The sequence below is a fragment of the Primulina huaijiensis genome, chromosome 8 (genome assembly GCF_012295235.1).
Source record: "Primulina huaijiensis isolate GDHJ02 chromosome 8, ASM1229523v2, whole genome shotgun sequence".
Lineage (NCBI taxonomy): Eukaryota > Viridiplantae > Streptophyta > Magnoliopsida > Lamiales > Gesneriaceae > Primulina > Primulina huaijiensis.
In genome coordinates, this window is record NC_133313.1 from 19,458,270 (window position 1) to 19,479,988 (window position 21,719).

At 34.4% G+C, this 21,719-nt stretch overlaps 1 protein-coding gene and 2 pseudogenes across 1 annotated transcript; 2 read left to right on the forward strand and 1 right to left on the reverse strand.

Moving 5' to 3' along the window:
* Positions 1 to 181: 181 nt before the first annotated feature.
* On the reverse strand, positions 182 to 1,539 carry LOC140982150 (uncharacterized; annotated as a pseudogene).
* A 6,047-nt stretch (positions 1,540 to 7,586) lies between these two features.
* On the forward strand, positions 7,587 to 16,011 carry LOC140983467 (uricase-like; annotated as a pseudogene).
* Positions 16,012 to 16,543: 532 nt separating this feature from the next.
* Positions 16,544 to 20,689, forward strand: LOC140983264 (probable inositol oxygenase). The gene is made up of 10 exons (XM_073450227.1): positions 16,544 to 16,833; positions 17,063 to 17,162; positions 17,800 to 17,881; positions 17,992 to 18,196; positions 19,125 to 19,184; positions 19,276 to 19,328; positions 19,837 to 19,906; positions 20,133 to 20,211; positions 20,316 to 20,397; positions 20,517 to 20,689. The coding sequence occupies exons 1-10, from the start codon at positions 16,653 to 16,655 to the stop codon at positions 20,541 to 20,543; spliced, it is 939 nt and encodes a 312-aa protein (XP_073306328.1). The 5' UTR covers positions 16,544 to 16,652; the 3' UTR covers positions 20,544 to 20,689.
* The last annotated feature ends 1,030 nt before the right edge of the window (positions 20,690 to 21,719 follow it).

The window sequence follows — 21,719 nt, forward strand, 5'->3', positions numbered from 1 at the left end:
GTTTTAATTTCTTGATTGAAATTCATAAAAAAGTTTGAACTTTTGAGGTGTTTTTATAAAACGAGAAAAATATTAAAAGATTTTAGAGTTTAAAATTTTAATTCGAATAGATCCATATTTCTGTTTCTGTCACTTCTTATAGCACACACTGTCCCATATTTTCCACACCCGATATGTGTTTTTACCAAAGGCCAAATGCTCGGAGAACACCACTCTTTTTCAAATATTCCACAAGAAAACGCGAAAAATACAGTGTGTTGCTACAAGCTGCACCAGAATGTAAATCAAATCTTCTCAATGCTGGAAATAGTTCCATCAAATAGAACGAAGACCTCAGACCAAGTTCCTCGCGTGATTTTGTCACAAACAAATCTCCGGATTTCATCATACCATGAATACGCCCTGAAAGTGTAAGGCAGCGGATTTGCATAGCTGCTGGCGGACCAGGCGTGTACGTAGAGAGTTTAGTTTTGTTTCTGCCACTCATTAGCAACTTCAAGTTCTTGGCAGCAAAGGAGGCATGGTAACTGGTCAAGAATCCTAGTTTTAGTTCCTACAAGAAGCGATTTCGAATAATAAATGAACGATTCAAGTACAGTATTGTCCCAACATAACTCCTCTTTGCTACATAGAGCGACGGACAAGGGAGATTATTATTAATCTAGGATGAAATAAAAAAAGCTTACCGAAATATCAGTTATATCTCCAATGGCGAAGACATTTGGGTGACCCTTGACCCGCAAGTTAGCATCAACCATCAAGCTCTCTTCCATGTCTAAGCTAATCTCTCAAGATCGTCTCCTTTAACCAAGATGAACTAATTCCCAGACCCGTACAAAGGAAATGGCAATCAGCTACTGTTCTCTCTCCCACGTGATGTTTCATAAACAGCAGAGTTCAGGTTGGCAGATTGGTTCGAAATGACCTCAACTTTCTTTGAAGTCAACCAATTTAGCGCTTTTCTCCTGCCTTTTCTCCAATAAATTCCAATAATCTTGATCTCCGGTGCACTATTGTTACTTTTTTATCAGGGAAATCTACACTGATTTCTCCCGCTAGCTCTACACCTGTCGGGCCCCCTCCAACAATACGCCATCGTTCATCGTTGAGGAGCTGGAAAAGGTGTCAGTTTTGTGGTGAGCAATGGAGCGCTTAATCGGAGAAAATGAGAGCAATATTCGAGAATGGCATGAGAGAAGACAAATATCATCTATTTATAGAGTTCTTTTGACTTGTCAACAAGAGAAGACAAATATCATCTAAATTTGACAACTCCGAAAAATATGACTTTAATTTTTCAACAAATCTTGCATATTCAATGTCATATGTCAATTTGTCTCCACATTTAATGTTATCTGTAATTTTGTCGACACATAATTGATAAACAACATTACAAAATGATATCCCCATAAAGATCTGGGTTATGGATGACCCGATTTATTCATTGGATAGCCCAGATCAGAGTTCATATACCGAGCACTTTATTCAAGACCCGTGCATTACTTCTCTTCCCGGGCAGTCAAGAGTCCGGATTCTCATACAAGCACCTAGGTATCTTACCACCCGGGCTACCTCGAGAATTGAACTACACTCGAGTATAATTGATACGATGCTTGTTCAATCTTAGTTTTTTTAATTTATTATTTTTGTTTCATCAATTTTTGAAGGTTGTAGAATAAAGATAATTTTATTATTTAAATAAAAAATAGATGCAATATCATAATCATAAAAATGGATAAAGGGCAATATGAAAAAGCCATATGGAGGACCAATATATGTCTTGACTTTAACCTAGTAAATAAATCGTTTAAATAAAAAAATAAAAGGTAATATGGAGATTTTAAAAATTGATAGAGGCAATATAAAAAGATCACACCACATACAAATAAATGTCTCAACTTTAATATAGTAATAGATTAATTAATTAATTTCTCCAAGAGATAAATGATAAAATCCATTTTCTAAAATTTGAAAAATAGAAATTTATGTCTAAATAAATCCAAACAAGTATGTAAAATGATATTTTTGATCAAGCTCAATTCAAATTAATCTTAAATTTAAATTCGATCCATTTTGTTAAATGTTTGAACTTTATCAAGCGACACTTTTTTTTGGAGGTGTTGGACATCATAATTTTGATTAAATAAAAAATTATGTAATTTTTTAAAAAAATTTAGTATAAAATTCGATCGTGAGAACATGATCTCAACAGCCGTATGAGGTGAAAATATCATATACGGTTCTGTAAAGTGGCAGTAAGGTTTTTGTTGGGTGTAATAATTGTTCCTATCGGTTAGAGCAATCGAAAAGTAGTGCTTGAATTGTTGTACGAGTTAAAAAATTTGAGTTGTATCGTTACCACCAGATATAAGTTTTGATAAAGCAAAAAACGTTCGATCTTATAATTGGTATCAAAGTCAAGATCACATGTTCGTTTCTCATTGATTGCAGCAAATGCAATTTTTGCGATATTGATTGTTGAGTACAATAATTATCTATGTTCGTTACAGTGATCGAAACGCAATGTTGGAGCTGTTGTATGGTTTAAAAGATTTGAGTTACATCGTTACCATCAATTATAATTTTTGATAAAACGACGAATGGTAGACCAATAATAAGGGAATTGATATTATCGTATAATCTCATCCATTGATTAGTCTGTGTGTAGAATCTATATATATAGACCAATAATTCGTCAATGCATATATATTGGATTTATCTCATATTGGCGGCTTCGACCTACAAGCCTGTAGAATTCACGTCAAACATTGTGCTTATGGGATTTTGCTGAACTACTTACTACATTTTCAATCTCTTACAAAAATTATTCTTGGATTTTTATTTCAAAATTTGCTGAGAACAAATATATATAGATTTGGAAAATTCTTCATATTGAGGTAGTTTTTGAAGTTGTGTTAGTTCGAAATTTCAATCTTAACACGATATCAAAGCTTAGACTCACTGTTATATGTTGAACTGCTCATATGGATCACTTGATAATATCTTGTAAACTTCATGTTCTAGTTGTTTATTCTTGGGCGTGAGCTGATATGTTAAATATCTCACATAAGATGAATTAAGTCCTTGAGAGTTGTGTATATGAGCGTGGACAATCCTCCTTTAAGTTAGATTTTGGAGTTGAATTATGTCAAAATCTCAATCTTAACATGATATTAGAGCTCAGACCTACTGTTATGTGTTGGACTTCCCTAAGAGCCACCCGGTATTGTCTTGTAAACTCTATGATTCAGTTGTTCGTTCTTGGGCATGTGATGATGTATTAGATATCCCACATCGGCTGATTTAAATAATTGGAAGTTGTATAAATAAGCTTGGAAAATCCTCCCTCTTGAGCTAGATTTTGAGATTGAGTTAGGTCCAAGTTACAATATTTACTCAGCAATGAACAATTGGAGCATGAAGTTTACAAGACATTTTCAGGTGTGTAAAATGTCTCACATCGGTTGGATTAAAAATCCTCGAGATTTGTATATATGGACTTGAAAAATCTTTTTCCCTTAAACTAACTTTTAGAGTTGAGTTAAGTCCAAATATCCATCTTAAAAACTGTTCCAACCACATATAAATGTCCTATAGCACATGAAATCAAAACAAAATTCTTATTTCAATAATCGGACTACATTTCATTTTCTGTTTCCCTTAATTATGAAGCTAACAAGATTTGGTGTTGTAAAAAATAAAGTTCATTACCATCAAAATTTCAAATCTAATAGAAAAAATGCCAACCAAAACAAATGAAGTTAACCCACATTGCGACCCATGAGCTTAAAAATGATGATAATATTATAGGAGGTGTTTAACAACCCAACTTGTGGTGTGAGCTTTATTGACTCTTATATAATAAACAATCTTCATTTTAACAATATTTTACGCTTTATCTATATACTCATACAAGTTACATAGTTAAATACCTTGAATATACTAAGGTACAATGAGATGGTACATGTTACATTGATCATGAAACACATTTTAGTTACCATATATTCTAAACTCGTTCATAGACGATTTAGATATATAAATAAGGATAAAGGTCGTTCGAGCTCGATACTTATAACATCTGTGATTTTAAACGTCACGTTTCGTTAGTATGAAAATGAAGATGTCCAATCATAAAAATAAGTTATCATATGATAAGTTACTAAACAACATTCCTTCGGACTTTTCAAATGGTTATCGCTATCGAGATGATTAGTCAGCGGTTATAGTTGTACACCATTAGTTTTTTTGACTGGGCAACATAGAGACTTTGCGTACTAGGTTACCACACACTATTTTACTAAATCTCAATTCAATGTACAGAAATAGAAAATCCAAAATGAAAATCGATTAAATTTTTGCTTAACATTCTTAATAGGGGTGCTCAGAAACCGAGCTATAAAACCAAACTATTTGGATCGATTAGAGTCAACCACAATTTAAATTGGTTTTAAAAGCAACCAAACAAAAAAATTTGGTTTTGTTAAAGTTTTAAATAAAAATAAATCAAACCACACCGATTATATTAATATAAATAATTATGTAAAATATTTTGCTACTTTTATGTTATTTATCTTGAATATGAAATATTTTATTGATTGTTAGTAAGTTTTGTAAGTAGTATAATTACATCGAGAATTTATTTATTACAGAATTTACCCCATAAACATAACCACAATAACAAATTTTACGTTTTCTTATAAGTTTAAAAATTATGTAACTTGGTAAATTATAAATCTCATGTATTAATTTATTATGAAACTCAAAATTTAAAATTAATAATCTAAATCAAACCAAATCGGAATTATTCATAATTTGGTTTCGTTTGATTTGAAATTTTGTAAACCGATAAGATTTGGTTTGATTTGAATTTTTATTCTGAAAGTACTGAATTGAGATGTGATAACCTGACACTTAAAAAAACTAATCGATTCGGAAAGACCCAAGGCCAGTTCGAAACCACCGATCAGATTGGACCTTCAGAACCCTAGTTCTAATCTTCCAAATCCATGCAACCAAAAAAAATATCATGGCCGATGAGCATCGACACGTAGGCGTTCAGAGCTTCAGAACCATGAGGTGTCAAGATGCAGGTGACACGTATAGTTCAGATCTTCCGAACCCGAGTTCGGAGCTTCTGAACTCTACGCATAAACATGGCACTCGGGATTCAAAATTATCACACCTCTTTCATTGTACTCTCGATTTCCAATGTATTCTAGGATTTTCCAAAACCGTTTTTGATGTTCACACGAGTTGTGCATAGCTCATGGAGCAAGTCGCGACTCAAGGATCGAGCTACGAGGTTGTTGACCCTGAAGGACCACTACAAGAAAAATGATTTTCCGCAGCACGTCATCAACGGCGTGCATTAAAAGCACGCTGCGAATATTACTTTTAACGGCGTGCACTCATATGTGCGCTGTTGATATTATTGCACTTGACAGTATTAACGGCGTGCTTAAAACGCACGCTGCGGATATTACTTATCCGCGGCGTGCGTTTATGTGTGCCGTTAAAAAATCATATAAACGACAGCGTGCATAAAATGTGCGCCATTAATATTTAGCGACGGTTTTTTGAAATCCGTCGCAATATTTATATTAGCGACGGTTTCTTTCAATTCGTCGCTAAAGTAGCGACGGTTTTAGTCAAGCTGTCGCTAACATTAGCGACAGTTAAATATAACCGTCGCCAGAAATTCAAATTAGCGACGGTTATATTATAACCGTCGCTAATAGCGACGGAATAAGTACGTCGCTATTAGCGACAAATTCACAACCGTCGCCATTAGCGACAGTTTAATACAAAACTGTTGTTAAAAGCGACGGTAAAACCTAAACCGTCGCAAATTGTTAGTTAAGACCTAAAGCGACGGTAAAACCTAAAACCTAAAACCTACCACAACACTTCATAACACTTAAAATTTTTCTCTCTCAAACAATTTAAATTTCAATTTAAGGTACGTTTTTTTGTTTCAATTTTTTTTTAAATTTCGATTTAAGGTACGTATTTTTGTTTCAATTTTTTTTAAATTTTTTAGTGTTAGTTAAGATGAATATTGTTATTATAGTGTACGTTTTTTTAAGATTTAGTAAATTATAAACGTAAATTTTTTTTATCGTAAGAACAAGATTAGCAACGGATTTTATTTTAATTCGGTCGCTAATTAGCGACGGAAATTTTGAGACACCGTCGCAATATAGCGACGGTGTTTTAAATATTCTGTCGCTAAGTAGCGACGGAATTTAAATAAAATCCGTCGCTAATCTTAGCGACGGAATGTTGAAACTGTCGCTACTTAGCGACGGTTATGCTATGACTATCAACAACGTGCATAGGTGCGCCGCGAATAATAGTTTGTATTAACGGCGTGCAGCACGCCGCGGATAATCTTGAACTTTCAACAGCTTTCAACTTTGCAGCGTGCAATGTGCGCTGCGAATTTGCGCGCTGCGAAAAGCCATTTTTGTTGTAGTGGGCTACAAAGGATGTATGTATGATTTGAGGGCCTTAATGATATTTGGAGGATAATACTGGAAATATAAAGCATGATCAGAGCGTAATGCATTTGTTGATTTGTAATGTTTAGGATCAGTGCATAGATATACCTTTTACCCAAACCAGTGTAGATATGTACAAATACTGACCGAGGTATCCAACTGAGTATACATGCCTATGTATTGCATTTTACTTGTTATATGGTTTATGATGCATGTTATGATATTACGCGGCATTTTTATATCATGTCGAGCATGTATCCTTGAGATAACCAGTTCCATTCCTTGTAGACGATCGAGCACTAGTTACCATCAGATCCGACATGACAACATGATATTGTGTCCCAAGACATTGTAGGTCTGCGTCTGTTAGAGATATGCAAGTCACCCAGACGTCTGATCCGCGAACAGGCTACATACTTTTAACGTCTTCTTGTCTGAGGACAAGTTTTCAGTTTGATAACTGATCACCGGTTCATGATTTATGCATACACATACAGATTTATATACTCATATATTACGTACCAGACTTGTCGCTCACATCCTAGCTTTCATCTTGGACGCACTATTCCACAGGACAAGTCTCAGGTTGGACGAACCAGAAAGAGCCGGGGAGAGACATTAGAAAATGATGCCTTCAGAGCAGTTCTTACCAGGGTTTGGTTTAGTGCTGGTTGTTGTTTTTTTTTTTTTTGGGTTTTTCATATACTAGTTCCATACGATTGTATAAGTTTATTCAGGTTTTTCACCAGTGTTGCGGATGATATTATGATTATACTACCTATTGGTTTTTTCAATTTCTACATTTCTTATTTTACTCTGATTTTGATTTATTAAGTTTTAATACTGCATGCTAGATTTTGTAAGAGCTAATGATTAATAAATTTTTATCTCAATAGTTAAATGTGTGTTCAGTTCGATTAATATAAAATATTAATTATTAGGTTCTAATAACAAAAATAACTTACGAAGATGCATTAGATGACTAAATTGCAGTTTCACAGGAAAAAAGTAATTATACTTGCGCCACGGAGACTGAATGATCACTGATACCTAAATCCCGATCTCCATCACTAGCTTTTCTCTTGAATGGAGGGTCTGAAATTGGAGCAGAAGCACGGGAAAGCGAGAGTGAGAGTTGGGAGGGTTTGGAAGCAACCAGGCGGAACTCACCATTTCGTCGAGTGGAACGTCAGCATCAGTCTTCTCTCCGATTGCATCCCCGCGTACACTGGAGGAGACAATTCTGATATCTTCGCCACCGATACCATTAAAAACACCGTAATTCGATTGATCTTTCTGTTTTTTCTCATTACAAATCAATTGTATCTTTTGATGATGGTACTATGGTCTATGGAGTTCAGAATTTCTGGAGAGTTTCTTTTATTATTGATTTGATTTTCTTGGAGATTTGGTTAATGTTATGGGATCATTTGGCTCTACTTATATTTGTTTTCATGTCTGACGAACGAGTTTTCTGGATTAGATTATTATATAAGGAAACAGAACTTTTTTTTTGGCATTATAGACGTTAGAGTTGACACTCATGAAGATAGTCAAAGCGGGAATTTCCTTGTTTTCGTACCAAAAATATGTTACTGTGCGTGTGCGTTTTGGAAATCAGACAAATCCGTATATCTTAGGTTATAAACCCAAGAGGTTCTTGGTAGCATCCCAAAAGGTTTGGCTATTGAGTGATAAAACCAGAAAGAAGGATTATAAGCTACTCTTTATTGCTTTTAATATTCGATGTGTTACATTTATAATATTATACCCTGTTCTAGAGAGTGGAGTTTCAGTGTGATCATAAAATAATTAGCAGAAAGAGATGGGAAGAAAATGAGGCTTTTGAAGGTCTTTCATATCTTCTGTCCTTCGATGAATTCCTCAACCTGACTTGGATGCTTTACATTTGGTTGCATCACCTTAGAGATTCAGTAGAAGAACAATGTGTGATTCCATATGTAAATGCAATAGCTTTCGTTGTTTGTTGTTAGCTTCTTTTTGATGCGCTTGTTTCAACTTTTAAACTCATTAGTCTAGTTATTTCTTTGAGACCCCTGCTGAGTTGACTTATTGCTAGTATGTTGTGCATTTCTTGGCTTGTAAGACGTGGCCATGAAATTTTTTTCTGATACTTTCATGTCATCACAGGATGAATCAATTCATGATGTCCTATATCTGTAGTTGCAGTGCCATTATTGATTTCCTTGTTCCTTTGTCTTTTGGATACTGATGACCAGACCATGCAGGTATATGTGAAAGCCAAAAAATGCAACGAACAACTTTCAGTGGAGGACATGCTATTATACTTGGCTAGCACTTTACCTCCTTTTATCAGCAGGTAATTTTATTAAAAGTTGGGTTGCCAGTGTACTTAAATTGTGGCTTGCATAGTCAGATAGTTTAGTAAAAAGTATGACGAAGGTCGCTGGAACTTTTCACTGAAAATATTGCTTTGTGATGAATCACAGTTAAGTGCATGAATATGGAGATTTCAGCAAGATTTGAAAATGGCTTGTAATTACCTTAATCAAGTGTTTTGCTAAAATGATTTTGGATTTCAAGCGAGTAAGTTTAGAAGTTATAAAAAACTCGTTGTATATAATGAATTGATAGACTAGTGCTGAGATATTGTTAAAGGAGATTTAAGGAAGGTTATCAATGAGTTTTCTAAAAGCGGAATCATGAATGGTGTCACCAATGAAACATACATTTGTTTGATCCGGAAGAAAAATGAATCAATCAAGGTTAAGGACTTCAAACCGATCAGTCTCACAACAAGATTGTATAAGATAATAGCCAAAGTTTTAACTGCAAGGATTAAGAATGTGCTGTCAGATATAATATCCGAATCTCATAATGCTTTTGTTGAGGGAAGACAGATACACTACTACAAACAAAAACGGCAAACGACAACGGATTTTATCCGTTGTCGTAGCCATTTAAAAACTGTTGTAACTGAGGGTGTTGTTGAAAGTCTGTTCAACGACAACTGTTTTTATCCGTTGTGGTAGATCAAATTTGCGACGGTTTTCGACGGGTATGAATAAAACTGTCGCTAATTTAAAATTAGCGACGGGTAGCAATCACGACCGTCGCTAAATTAGCGACGGTCATCTGTCAAGATTTCCGTCGCTAATTTGTTTCGAAAAATAAAAAAAAAACACTTTTAATAATTTAATAAATCTAAAAGAAACTAATAATCAAAACTAAAATCGTGTAAAAGAAAAAAATTTAAGTGTTGTGAAGTAGTAAAATCGTGTAAAAGAGAAAAATTTTAAGTGTTATGAAGTGGTTAGAAAAATTTTACGTGTTGTGTGAAAGTGATAAAATTGTGTAAGAGAAAAAAAATTTTAAGTGTTGTGTGAAGTGATGAAATGGTGTAAGATAGAAAAATTTTAAGTGTTATGAAGTGGTGAGAAAAATTTTAAGTGTTGTGTGAAGTGATAAAATGGTGTAAAAGAGAAAAATTTTAAGTGTTGTGGAGGAAAATGGAAAGAAAATGGAGATATTTATAGACAGTTTGCGACAGGTTTTGGTTAAACCGTCGCGCATATTTTTATTTGGTAACGGTTTGGATTCAAACCGTCGCTAAAATTAGCGACGGTTTCAAAATAATGTCGCTAATTTTAGCGACGAGTTTGTCAAAACTGTCGCTAAATTTAAAGATGCGACGGGTTTTTGAAAACAGTCGCTAACATTAGCGACGGTTATTTCCAAAACCGTTGCTAATTTAAACGTAGCGACGGTTTGTCAAAACCGTCGCTAAAATTAGCGACACTGTTTTGGAAAAAACCGTCGCTAAATATTGCAACGTTTTTCAAAACCGTTGTTGTTTGTCAAAAAAACCACGCTAATCGACAACGGTTTCTTCAAACCGATGTCAATTGTCCAAAAAAACACGCTAATCGACAACAGTTCATAGAACCGTTGTCGTTGACCCAAAAAAAAACGCTCAAAGACAACGGTTCTATAAAACCGTTGTCATTGATCCCAAAAACCGTTGTCTTTGACCCCCAAAAAGTTGTCTTTGACCCCCCCCCCCCAAAATCAACGGTTTTCGATAAAATCGTTGTTAAAAAACATACGACAACGGTTTTTGTGAAAAACCGTTGTCGTATGTGCGTTGTTGTATGCAGAATTTCTTGTAGTGATACTCGATTGTTGTCTTATTGCGAACGAACTATTGGAAGAGGGAATGGGGAAGAAGAAAAAAGGGTGGGTATTGAAGGTAGATTTCGAAAAGGCATACAACAATGTAGATTGGGATTTTTTGGATTTTGTATTAAGAAAGACGGGGTTTTTGGAGGGAAATGGAGAAGGTGGATCAAATGATGTGTATCGAACGTATCATTTTCTATTATGATTAATGGAAGGCCAAATGATAAATTTAATTCTCACAAAAGGCTTAGAAAAAGTGATCTGTTGTCTCTTTTTTTTTGTTTAACTTGGTAGTGGATGTGTCGGGGAGGTTGGTTGATAAAGCTAAGGACATGAATTTAATCAGAGGGATCGAGGTTGGTAGAGACAGGATAGAGATATCTCATATTCAATTTGCGGACGATACACTTTTTTTTTTGCCAAGAAAGAGGATCATATAAGGTTTTTGGTGGAAGTTGTGAGATCATTTTGCGACATGTCTGGATTAAAAATCAAGTGGGAAAAGAGTGCTTTGTTGGGTATATATTTTGAAAAATAAGAAGTTGAACTGTTAACACAACAAATTGGATGTGGTAAGGAGAAGTGGCCGATTAAGTATTTGGGAGTGCCTTTAGGAGGAAATCCATTACAAGTCTCGTTCTGGGAACCCATTCTGTCTAAGACGTCGAAAAGTTGGAAGAGAGCTTTTCTGCCAAGATGGGGAAGGTTAACGTTGATAACATCGGTTTTAAATGCACTCCCAATTTATTACATGTCTCTTTTAGGGTGCCAAAAGGAATAGAGGACTCGCTGGAGAAAATTTCAAGGAAATTCTTATGGGATGGAGCTGATGGTGATGCACATAGTTATTTGGTTGCCTGGGAGCATGTGTGCAAACATAAAGAAAAAAGCAGATTGGGTATTGGGAATATTGTTTTGAGAAGCAAGACTATGTTGGGGAAATGGTGGTGGAGGTTTATGTGGAAAATAGGACATTGTGGAAGAAGATCATAGTGAGTAAATATGAGTTACAAGAGAATGGGTGGGATGCAGGTTTAGCAAGAAATGTGACATTCAGATGCCCATGGGAGTTTATTTCCCGATCTTACCTTACTTTTCAACAATTAGTGACAATAAAGATTAGAAGAGGTAACAAAGCTAGGTTTGGGGATGACATTTGGTGGGGTGGGAGNGGGGGGGGGGGGGGGGGGGGGGGGGGGGGAATTCTTCTTTTAAAGATCTTTACATGTCTTTATTTAAGCTATCAGCGGTTCATAATATACCTATATCATACTTTGTTCACTTTGACAATTTGTCGTCTTCCCAATCATGGGATTGCATTTTCGAAGGGTTGTGACTGATGAGGAGTTATTAGAATTGACTGAGTTATTAGGTGTGTTAGATAGGATTTGGTTGATTAAAGGGGTAGATGATAGGCGAGTGTGGAGTGAGGATCCTCTTGTCTTTTCTCTGTCAAATCCTTCTTTTATTCATTTTTTCCCGAAAGTAGCTTTCCCGTTTTCTATATTTCTTCTATGTTATATGAAAGGTTCCAGTTCCAACAAAGATCTAGGTATTCTCATGGATATCGATTCTGGGTAAATTGCCGACCTCGGAGATGATGCAAAAGAAGTTGCCCTCAATTGTTATGTGCCCCAATTGGTGTGTGTTGTGTAGGAATGATATGGAAACACAGGATCATATGCTCATTCATTGTGCATTCATGAGCGGCTTGTGGGCTAGATCTTTGAAAGAATTGGACTTGGTTTGGGTGGTGTCGAAGTCAACGATTTATTCGCTATAGATCTAGGACAGCTAATTGGCACGAGTGGAAGAAACAGTATTTCTGTCTGCTAGTGACCAGCATTATTCATGGGCTATGAAACAAAATATATCTTCTGGCAGTACCGTGTGATCAGGTTTAATCTCGTAAATTTTGTAAGTCGCTGTTGCAATAATCAAATTAGTCGAGAAGCCATGGGAGCACGTTTATGTAAATGGTCAACCACATGAACATGGTAAGTTAATTTAGGGCACTATTTGAATCGATGAATTTTGATTAAAGAAGACACAAAAGAACAAGAATCATCTCTAGGAAATGCACCATGATTCAATGGTGCAGCAAGGAGGATTTGAAACTCCACAACACATTCCCGTAAAAGATTTATTTTGATATTCATTTCTCTTGCAATGATGAGTTGAGACACGCTACTCAAAATCATAAGCCTTTGGACTCTAAGGCTTGTTTGTTAACTTTTCAAATTAAAAAAATATTGTGGTTTCTACTTCAAAATAAAAGCACTTCTGTCAATATTTTAACGTAAAAGGTCAACTTCTTCCCACTTTTTTAGCTATTGGGTGGGGTGGGATGGGAATGTTTTATGGAGAATGTTTGCCAAAGGTGAGAGGACATGGAGATGGAAGAATTTCATATTTAACGAGCGTCACTGATGACTCATATCAAGGTTTTAAGCTTGGATCGGAGAAGCACACAACTGAAGTCGTGATAAAAAAAATCTGGTGAAGTGCAGATGATTTCTTGTCTTGAAGGATTGGCCATACTGAAGACAACCAAAGTGAGTTATTATAAAATTACAGATCTTTTATGATCAAAAAAATGAAAATCAAAGATCTTGTAACATTTTTGCCTAATCTGCTCTAAACCTTTTATTTTTTTGCTTGAGTGACATTGTCTTTGTTGCTTGTCTTCTAAAGAACTTGTAGCGACCGCTCAATTTTTTCCTCTCCTAACCTTATCATCCACATCAAGATTATTCAGAGCATTGACATGCATGAAAAAGATGTCAACTGTAATTATCATTTGTCTAGGGGTGTAAACAAACTGAATCGAGCCAAATATTATTAAAAATTCAAGGTTCGAATTCGGCTCGAATTAAGTATATTCGAGTTTGAGGTCGATTCGAAGTTCGAAAATTTTATTTTTTTGGCTCGAGTTCGACTTGAAATGAAGTTCGAGTTCGTGCTTGGTTCAAAATGTTCGAACCTATTCGGGAGCTATTCGAACTATTGTTCGGATATTAAAGTTCGAGAATGAAAGTTCGAAAGCTCGAAATGTCCAAAATGCTCGAAATATATACATATTTAATGTATAATAATATTATATTAATAAAATATTAAGGCTCGCGAGCGGCTTGTGAACTATCAAACAAAATAATTTCGGCTCGAGTTCGATAAGTTCAAATACGAATGAAATATTTATCGAGCCGGCTCGAAAAGCTCGTGAACCGGTTCGATTCGTTTCCAGCCCTACATTTGTCAGAAAAAGTTATTGACTGCAAAAATTGCAATTTCATCTGTAGTTGTAAATTTGCTTGATTTTATTTGACTGATTTACCTATTTGACTCACTCTAAATTTGACTGTTCGGCAGTCAGGTTTTGAAGGATTCGTAAGAGACAAGTACACAATATTGCCTGACACACGAGAGAGGATGTTGGCAACAGAGGTCACGGCTTCTTGGAGGTAATTAACACAATATACTTTAGTTACGAAATTTAGATCCGAAGTTGCAACTCATATGTCCAGTTTTTGTTTATGTGATAACCCGTGCCTTTTGTAAGTAGTAGGATTCTATCGTGTTTAACACAAGATTATTTCTCAATTCAGGTACCCTTTCAATGCTCTAGCAAGTATCCCTGCAAAAAAAATTTACTTCATGGAGAGATGTATGGATGTAAAAAGTGTCTTGGTGGACACTTTCTTTTGTCCTCCTACGGATGGGGTGTACGGTCCATCTGTTCAAAGTACTCTCTATCATGTGGCAAATGCAATTCTTGTTAGGTCTTCTCTATCTCTCTCCCCTCTGCCGCCCCTCTACCCCCTGCACTCCATCCCATCCAGTTGAACCACAACATGTGTATTCCTAAATATATTGACACTTTTGATAATTGTGTGTTTCAGGTTTCCTGATATATCATCAGTGCAGTTGAAAATGCCTAATATCCACTTTCTGCCTGTCAAATTATCTAGCAAAGATAACCCAGTTATGGTCCAGGTAGAATTTTTTTATTAGCAGCAGAACAGAGAACCAAATAAATTTTGAAATAACCTTGTCTCTTCCTACTGACTGGAAACCATAACTTTGCAGAGTTTGGTGAAGCATGTTATTTCTTGAATTACATTCTACACTTAGTCCTGTTATTGTGAATTTTATCATTCTCATTTCTATGTAACCATATTTATTACTATTGGTACAAATTCGTATTAAGACTCATGAGTATTGTGTAGCGGAGGTGTAAGGCACAGGACACGTGTTTTATTGAAGTGAGGCGCACCAAGGAATAACATACTAGAATTCAGATACTTGTAAAAGTTTTATTATATATCATCCATTGTAAGATTTACAAACTATTAAAAATAACAATTGACAAATAGTTATTAGCCTTTGAGCAAAAATGAATGTCCTTTTAATACACGATTAGAAGGCATCTGCCTTTTGTAACACACCAAGGATCGTGGTCCATGGCTGAAGTGCTTGTTTCATGGCTGTAGCTTGACTCGTGTCTATGTACAAGGTCTAAGTTTGGTCATGACTTGAGCCTAGATGCACTTCTAGTTGGCCAAGTACTATGTACATGTCTCAGATCATTTTGTTGTTCATGGCAGAAAAGTATTAATTATATTAACAGGGGAAGTTTTGCATGATGGAATGTTAAGAGCAACACTATTAAATTTGAAAAGAGTTGTGTAGATTGCTCTCATATATTCAAAGCTTTGGTTGGATTTTTGTTTCTTAAGCGGACAATGAATTGAACATCTAAGGAGTTTGGTATCTATTTGGTGTTTTATTTCGAGTATGGTATTAAACTTGCACTACAGAAATTTAAACCAATTATTCCCACCTGCCCGCATTTGTTAATTTTGTTCTTCTTTTTTTCTTTTCAATTTTGGTTGTCTATATTTTCAACACCTTGGTCATATCCAAGCTTGGAGGAAAGAGCTGATGTTTTACAAATTTGGTGATTGTTAACAGTTTGAAGATGATGTATATTCACCAGCAGACAAACCCCATGGAACTATTGAAGCTAGCTTGAGTCGCATTTCGTCAAAGATGTGAAATTTGCTGCCAAGTGTAGGTGTATCCCCTGAAATAACCATTAAAGACAGTCTATTTCCCTTTGGTACTTCAATAAGATGCTTCTGGTGTACGTGGTGCTTTTCATGCACTCAACTGTAAATATGTTAAATTTTTGTTAAAATAAACGGTACGTGGGAGGGTATTAAACCACCTAGTATCATTTTTTTTAAAAAAAAATAATTTAGTTGCAATGACTTTTGATTTCGACTTTGGCTTTCTCCAGATTTATTTTCATTGTCAAACTGACTCTATATTATTCTTATTGCATTTTGAGTTGGACAAATCTTGAACTTTTTATTTGCACAAAAGGCTTTACTGTATTCGTGTCTATACGGCACAGACTACGACATGCAGACTAAAAAATATGTCAAGAAAGTGTACAAATAGGTACTGAAAGATCCGTTCTCGAATATTTTCTTGCATTCATTAGGTTGCGGGTGATAGTGTGAAATTCAGTGATTCATTTGCAATACTGGTTTATTTTAGTCCCACCTGTGAAGTAATTCATAATATAAATGTCTTATAATAATTTATTAAAATCTTATTTTTTACCATGTAATGAATATTTTAGTTGTGTAATAAAACTATCCATTATGGATTTTATCATTCAAACCCTTTTTCTCAAATTAAGAAAAAAAATTATAACAATGGTTAGATTTTATATTTAAAATTATAACCACTTAGGCCTTGAACATGAGTTTCGACAAAATTTACTTATCTAACTATCGCACTCACACATCTTTCGTGTGTGCAATAGGATGTCACAAATTGAACACCTTCATCTTTAGACTCATTCATAATGCGTATCTCACACTAAAAGAGGGTTGAATTGATTATACTTTTCGCATTTCAAGATTCTAGCAAACACTCTTTCATGCCAAAAACCATCAAATACTATTCATCTCTATCTTTATAATGTCTTCAATCAATTTACACCATCTCCATTCTAAAACAATGATCAGTGCAGCAAATTTGGCCTCTGGTTCCTCATTTTCTTGGGGAAACACGATCCCCTTTCCTCCAATCTCTCCCCACTCTCTGAACATGAGAAGTACCTTGCGTGCTCAGATATCATCGGCCGGAATCCATTCCTCAGGTACATTGGCATGTTTTTGGTCACCTCCTTGTTATATTTCAAGCACTTTGCTTCCACCAGTTCTCTGTATTTTACTTGTTACACTTGCACTAACTGAATATATATTGTCTTTTTTTTTTTGTAATTTAAAGGAATATGGATCGTTTATAAACGGTGAAACATGTGAGAAACATTTAATGGTATAATTAGATATATGCAATATAAAGATATATGCAATATCTTTCATCAGGGGTGGAAGCAGAGGTACAACAAAAGGTGGTTTCTGAAACAGATCATTTGAATGGGGGATTTGAAGTTCCTATTCGAAACTCCTATGGCAATTCATTCAGGTATTACAGATTATATTTGCATAAAATCTATAATTTTAGAAAATTGAATCTTAGTTCATTATCTTTCATTTTTTTTTAAAAAAATAAAATTGATTTTGTTTTGCAAAATTTTTAGTCAGATAGGATTATTACATGGTATTAGAAGCGTTTGTGTGTTGTATCCGTACCTCATTCGGCTCCATAAGGAAAATGACTAAAATTACAAAAAATTAAAAGAAATGGACTAAGATTGAAATTTAAGAAATGATTGACCAAAATCGCGAAAAGACATATATAAAGATAAAAAATTGTAACTTCCGCTTTAATAAAATAAATGTTAACTTATTCCAATATTTTAAAAAGAAGACGCTGTTAACAAAATCGGCAGCCTGCCTGAGCGACTCAAAATCCGCCTAGACAGTCATCTAATATGATATATAGAATTTTTTCAAAAAGATTGTTTAGCATTTTATTCAATCAATTTATATCGGATGAAGATGAATGTGCCATTGATTTCAAATTTGAATCAAATATAAACGAATTATTTAAGAAATATAGAGATGAACCAGAAGAATCAGATATTTAGGTAATAAAAAAAAACTGTCTAAATGCTAGGCGGTGGTGGGTATTGATTCTGTTTGTGTGTAAAAAATGACAGGGATTATGAAGCCGGAAGTGAAAGAAAAGAGAGCGTGACGGAAATCTATCGACTGAAGCACCTCAACCAAACATATGATTTTGTAAGCACATCTGATAATCATTTCATATCAATCATCGTTTAGTCAACACACATATATTTCCAGTGATTGATTAAAAAATAAAGACACTAGTTGAATCGATTGATTTTCAGGTGATGCAAATGAGGGAAATATACGGAAAATTGGATAGGATAGAAATGAGCATATGGGAATGCTGCGAGCTTCTAAACCAAGTGGTGGATGAAAGTGATCCTGATTTGGATGCACCGCAGATTCAACATTTGCTGCAAGCTGCCGAGGCCATCAGAAAAGACTACCCCAATCAAGATTGGTTACACTTGACTGCCCTTATTCATGGTAACTACTACTCAAGATCGGTGCGTGTACTTGAACCTCAAATATTAAACTCTCACCACAAAGACTTGTATAAGATTTAAAAATATCAAATATTCAAAATACACAAAAACTAATGTGAGACGGATATTCAATTTTTCATTACAATAAAAATACTCATCTAATAGATAAGTGTCACCTCAGTAGTGGACAAAGAGGTGGGCACGGTAAGTGTGCAACATATACCCATCGTGTACACTTTATGTGAGCATCGATGATAAAACACTTATTTATTAGATGTAACGAAACATATCAAAATTGTACATTCAATAGTTGAGTATCACCTCATCGGTGCTCACGTAAAGTGTGCACAGTGGGTGTATATGTTGTACACCCATTATGCTCACCTCTGTGTCCACCACCGAAGTGACACTCATATATTAGCTAGATGAGTGAAAATGTTTGGTGGACGTCTTAAAAATCTCCGTGTATTGAAATACATCATATGGTCATTTTTCAAAATAAAAGTTGATTAATGTTAGATAACGCAACCCATGGAAGAAACATAACACATGTCATATTCTTAGTGGGGATTTAAAACATGGGTGTGTATATTTTTGGTCCATTTATATAGTTGCACAATTTTTAGGTTAACTTTTAAAGAATAAAACTAATTTTGGACTTAAATAACATATAATTATTTAATTTTCCCCCCCTTGTAAGGCTCTGGCTCAGGCGGAGGTCTCTTGGGCCTCTCTCTCAAGTCTAACTCGGATGAATAAATCGATTCTCCTTCGCTTTATATATGAGTAATTATGCGTTTTTATTCGTGTTTGTTTTCCAAACTTCTTGATCGACGAAAATTTCGATTATATGAAGTAGTTTTTAGAGATTACGGTGAGATTTTGAACTGATTTTAAGTTCTTGACTATTTATGTTCATAATGTCATAGATCTTGGAAAAGTTCTTCTTCTTCCAAGTTTTGGAGGTCTCCCACAATGGGCAGTTGTTGGTGAGAAATTTTATTTTAGAATTTTATGAATATCCATAAAATCTTTTATAATATGCTAATATAATAGCCTTATCTTGTATATTATGCATAGGTGACACATTCCCTCTAGGCTGCGCATTCGATGAGTCCATTATTCATTACAAGGTACGTATGTCTAACTAATACACACACCAATGAATGAAATTACGATAGTTTTTTTTTTTCAAATTGCTCTATTATTACTCAAAAATTTAATGATAAATCCGCCTAAGTTATAACAAACAGCAAAATTAGAAGCAGAAATGCATAAATCTGGAGTTTTCTATGCTACATCTGAAGTAGTTATCCTCGTATAATGTGGTTCAATTTTAGTCATTCGATCATCAGCGTAATGTCAACTTCTATTAATACGTGAAAGATACACATGTTTTAATAATATTAAGATATATGAATAATTACTCCTCGTCGAACGCAAAATAAATTTATGCAAATATAACCTATAATAAATTTACCAAAATGGCTTTGCAGTTCTTTAAAGACAACCCTGATCACAAAAATATTGCTTACAACACTAAGTTTGGAATTTATTCCAAAGGATGTGGACTAGACTNTTTTTAAAAAAAAAAAAAATTCGTTTTAGTCTATGTTATACATACGTGTCTTCATGTTTCAGGTCGCTAAGGAAAACAAAACCACCTTACCATCTGCTGCATTATTTGTTATCAGATATCATTCATTTTATTGTAAGTATTAATACATTGTTGAGGTGCAATAATTGTCTATGTTAGGTAGAGCGATCGAATCATGGTGCTTGGGTTGCTATGCAGTTTAAAAGATTTGAATTGCACAGTTATCACCAGCTATAACTTTTAGTAAAGCGGCAAGCGCTCGGTCCTACATACGTGTGTTTATACTTAATGTTTGCATATTACTTAATTTTAATAATTGTGTGTCAATATGGTAATTAAGCATTGCATGGGTCGGGAGCGTATGGACACCTAATGAATGAAGAGGATTTTGAAAACCTAAAATGGCTCCAAATATTCAAGTAAGCCTTATTTTTGTTTTATGGGTTTTATTTATTATAATTTATTGTGAATTCAAACTAACGATATATATTTTGGATGTGAATAAATAAATAAATTGTGGAAGCAAATATGATCTTTATAGCAAAAGCAACGTGAATATTGATGTGGAGAAAGTTAAGCCATACTACATCTCCCTCATTCAGAAGGTGAATTTTCATTTTATTTATAAATTTTTATTATATAATACACATTTTCTTGATTATATTTGTTTTGATTAATTTAATAAAACGTGGATTTTTATTATTTATTTTTGCCTCTGATACAGTATTTCCCATCAAAGCTCAAGTGGTGAAAAATCATTCAACCTTTGCATGGCTGGTTTAGAGAATATTTGTGTTTTCTTTTGAAGATTAATCTTTTTTTGTTTTTAATAATGAATGATATTGTATCATTCTCTCTTGAATGAGTTCCGAGAAAATAAATGCACACCGACTTTTATTGGTTTTTTTTTCCCATCCGAAAATTAATTATTATGTTAGTATTGTCATTCCCTCGAACCGAGATGATTGATATCGACGTTGCTCTCAAATATGCATTCGAAAACAACAAACTTCGGAAGTCGCGGATTTCAGGAACTCGAAAACCAGTCTTTCATCCATAACACTGAAGTTACATTGTTTTTACAGATTCAAAATAATAACAGAAGTCTAGCAAAACTCATGTCAGATAATGACAAATAATGAACACTAATTGGGAGGCTATTGAAATAGTATGAGCTACTGAATTTTCGACTGTTGAAAATGTAAGTTGCTGCACAATACTTGCAGCTGCTGAATTTCTGCTACTACTGAATTTTTTCTTCTGAAAAATTATCGGCTATTGAATTTACTAGCTGTTGAAATTGTTAGTCTTGTCGAAAGTTCAAGTTCTCACAAGTACAATGAAAACTAGATCATCCATTTCTCGAGGATGAAACTTTTATTGTCCTTCCTGTCAAGTTTGAATAACGTGTGTATTTGTGTGAGGTTTCAGATTCAAGACTCAATTATAACAATTTTTTTCATCTCAAAAAAACTTATTACAAACATTGAACAAATTACCATGCGCCTAAATCAAATTAAAACCACACATTACATAATTAGCCTGCTCTTATACTCTTATTAGTATTTCTCCTTTGTATTTTTTAAAAAATGATCAAAACAATTATTACAGCACACCCATTTTCTTTTTATATGAAAAGAAAAAGGAAAACATTCTCGTTTACCTTTTTTCTTTAGTGTGAATTGCCCTTTTTTGACCAAGTCATGAACCCTATCCGTCTAAGCTGGGAATTGCCCCCACAACACAATCTGAATTACACTTTTCTTTTTTCTTTTTTTCTTGGTTATTTGTTACCAAATCCAAAATCATAGTGAATCTTATGATTTTTTTTGAGGGATCCAAGGCATTCATTGTTTTTTGTGAAAGCAAAAAAGTTTTCATAACATCACATCACACCCCTAATTACCTCATTTTCATCTGTCTAAAA

Bases quoted from the DNA above. Each gene is read 5' to 3' on its own strand.
- LOC140983264 (XM_073450227.1), top strand. From the start codon at position 16,653: ATGTCTTCAATCAATTTACACCATCTCCATTCTAAAACAATGATCAGT. The intron at 17,163-17,799 runs GTATTACAGATT...AAAAAATGACAG, and splicing joins TCCTATGGCAATTCATTCAG to GGATTATGAAGCCGGAAGTG. The intron at 17,882-17,991 runs GTAAGCACATCT...ATTGATTTTCAG, and splicing joins TCAACCAAACATATGATTTT to GTGATGCAAATGAGGGAAAT.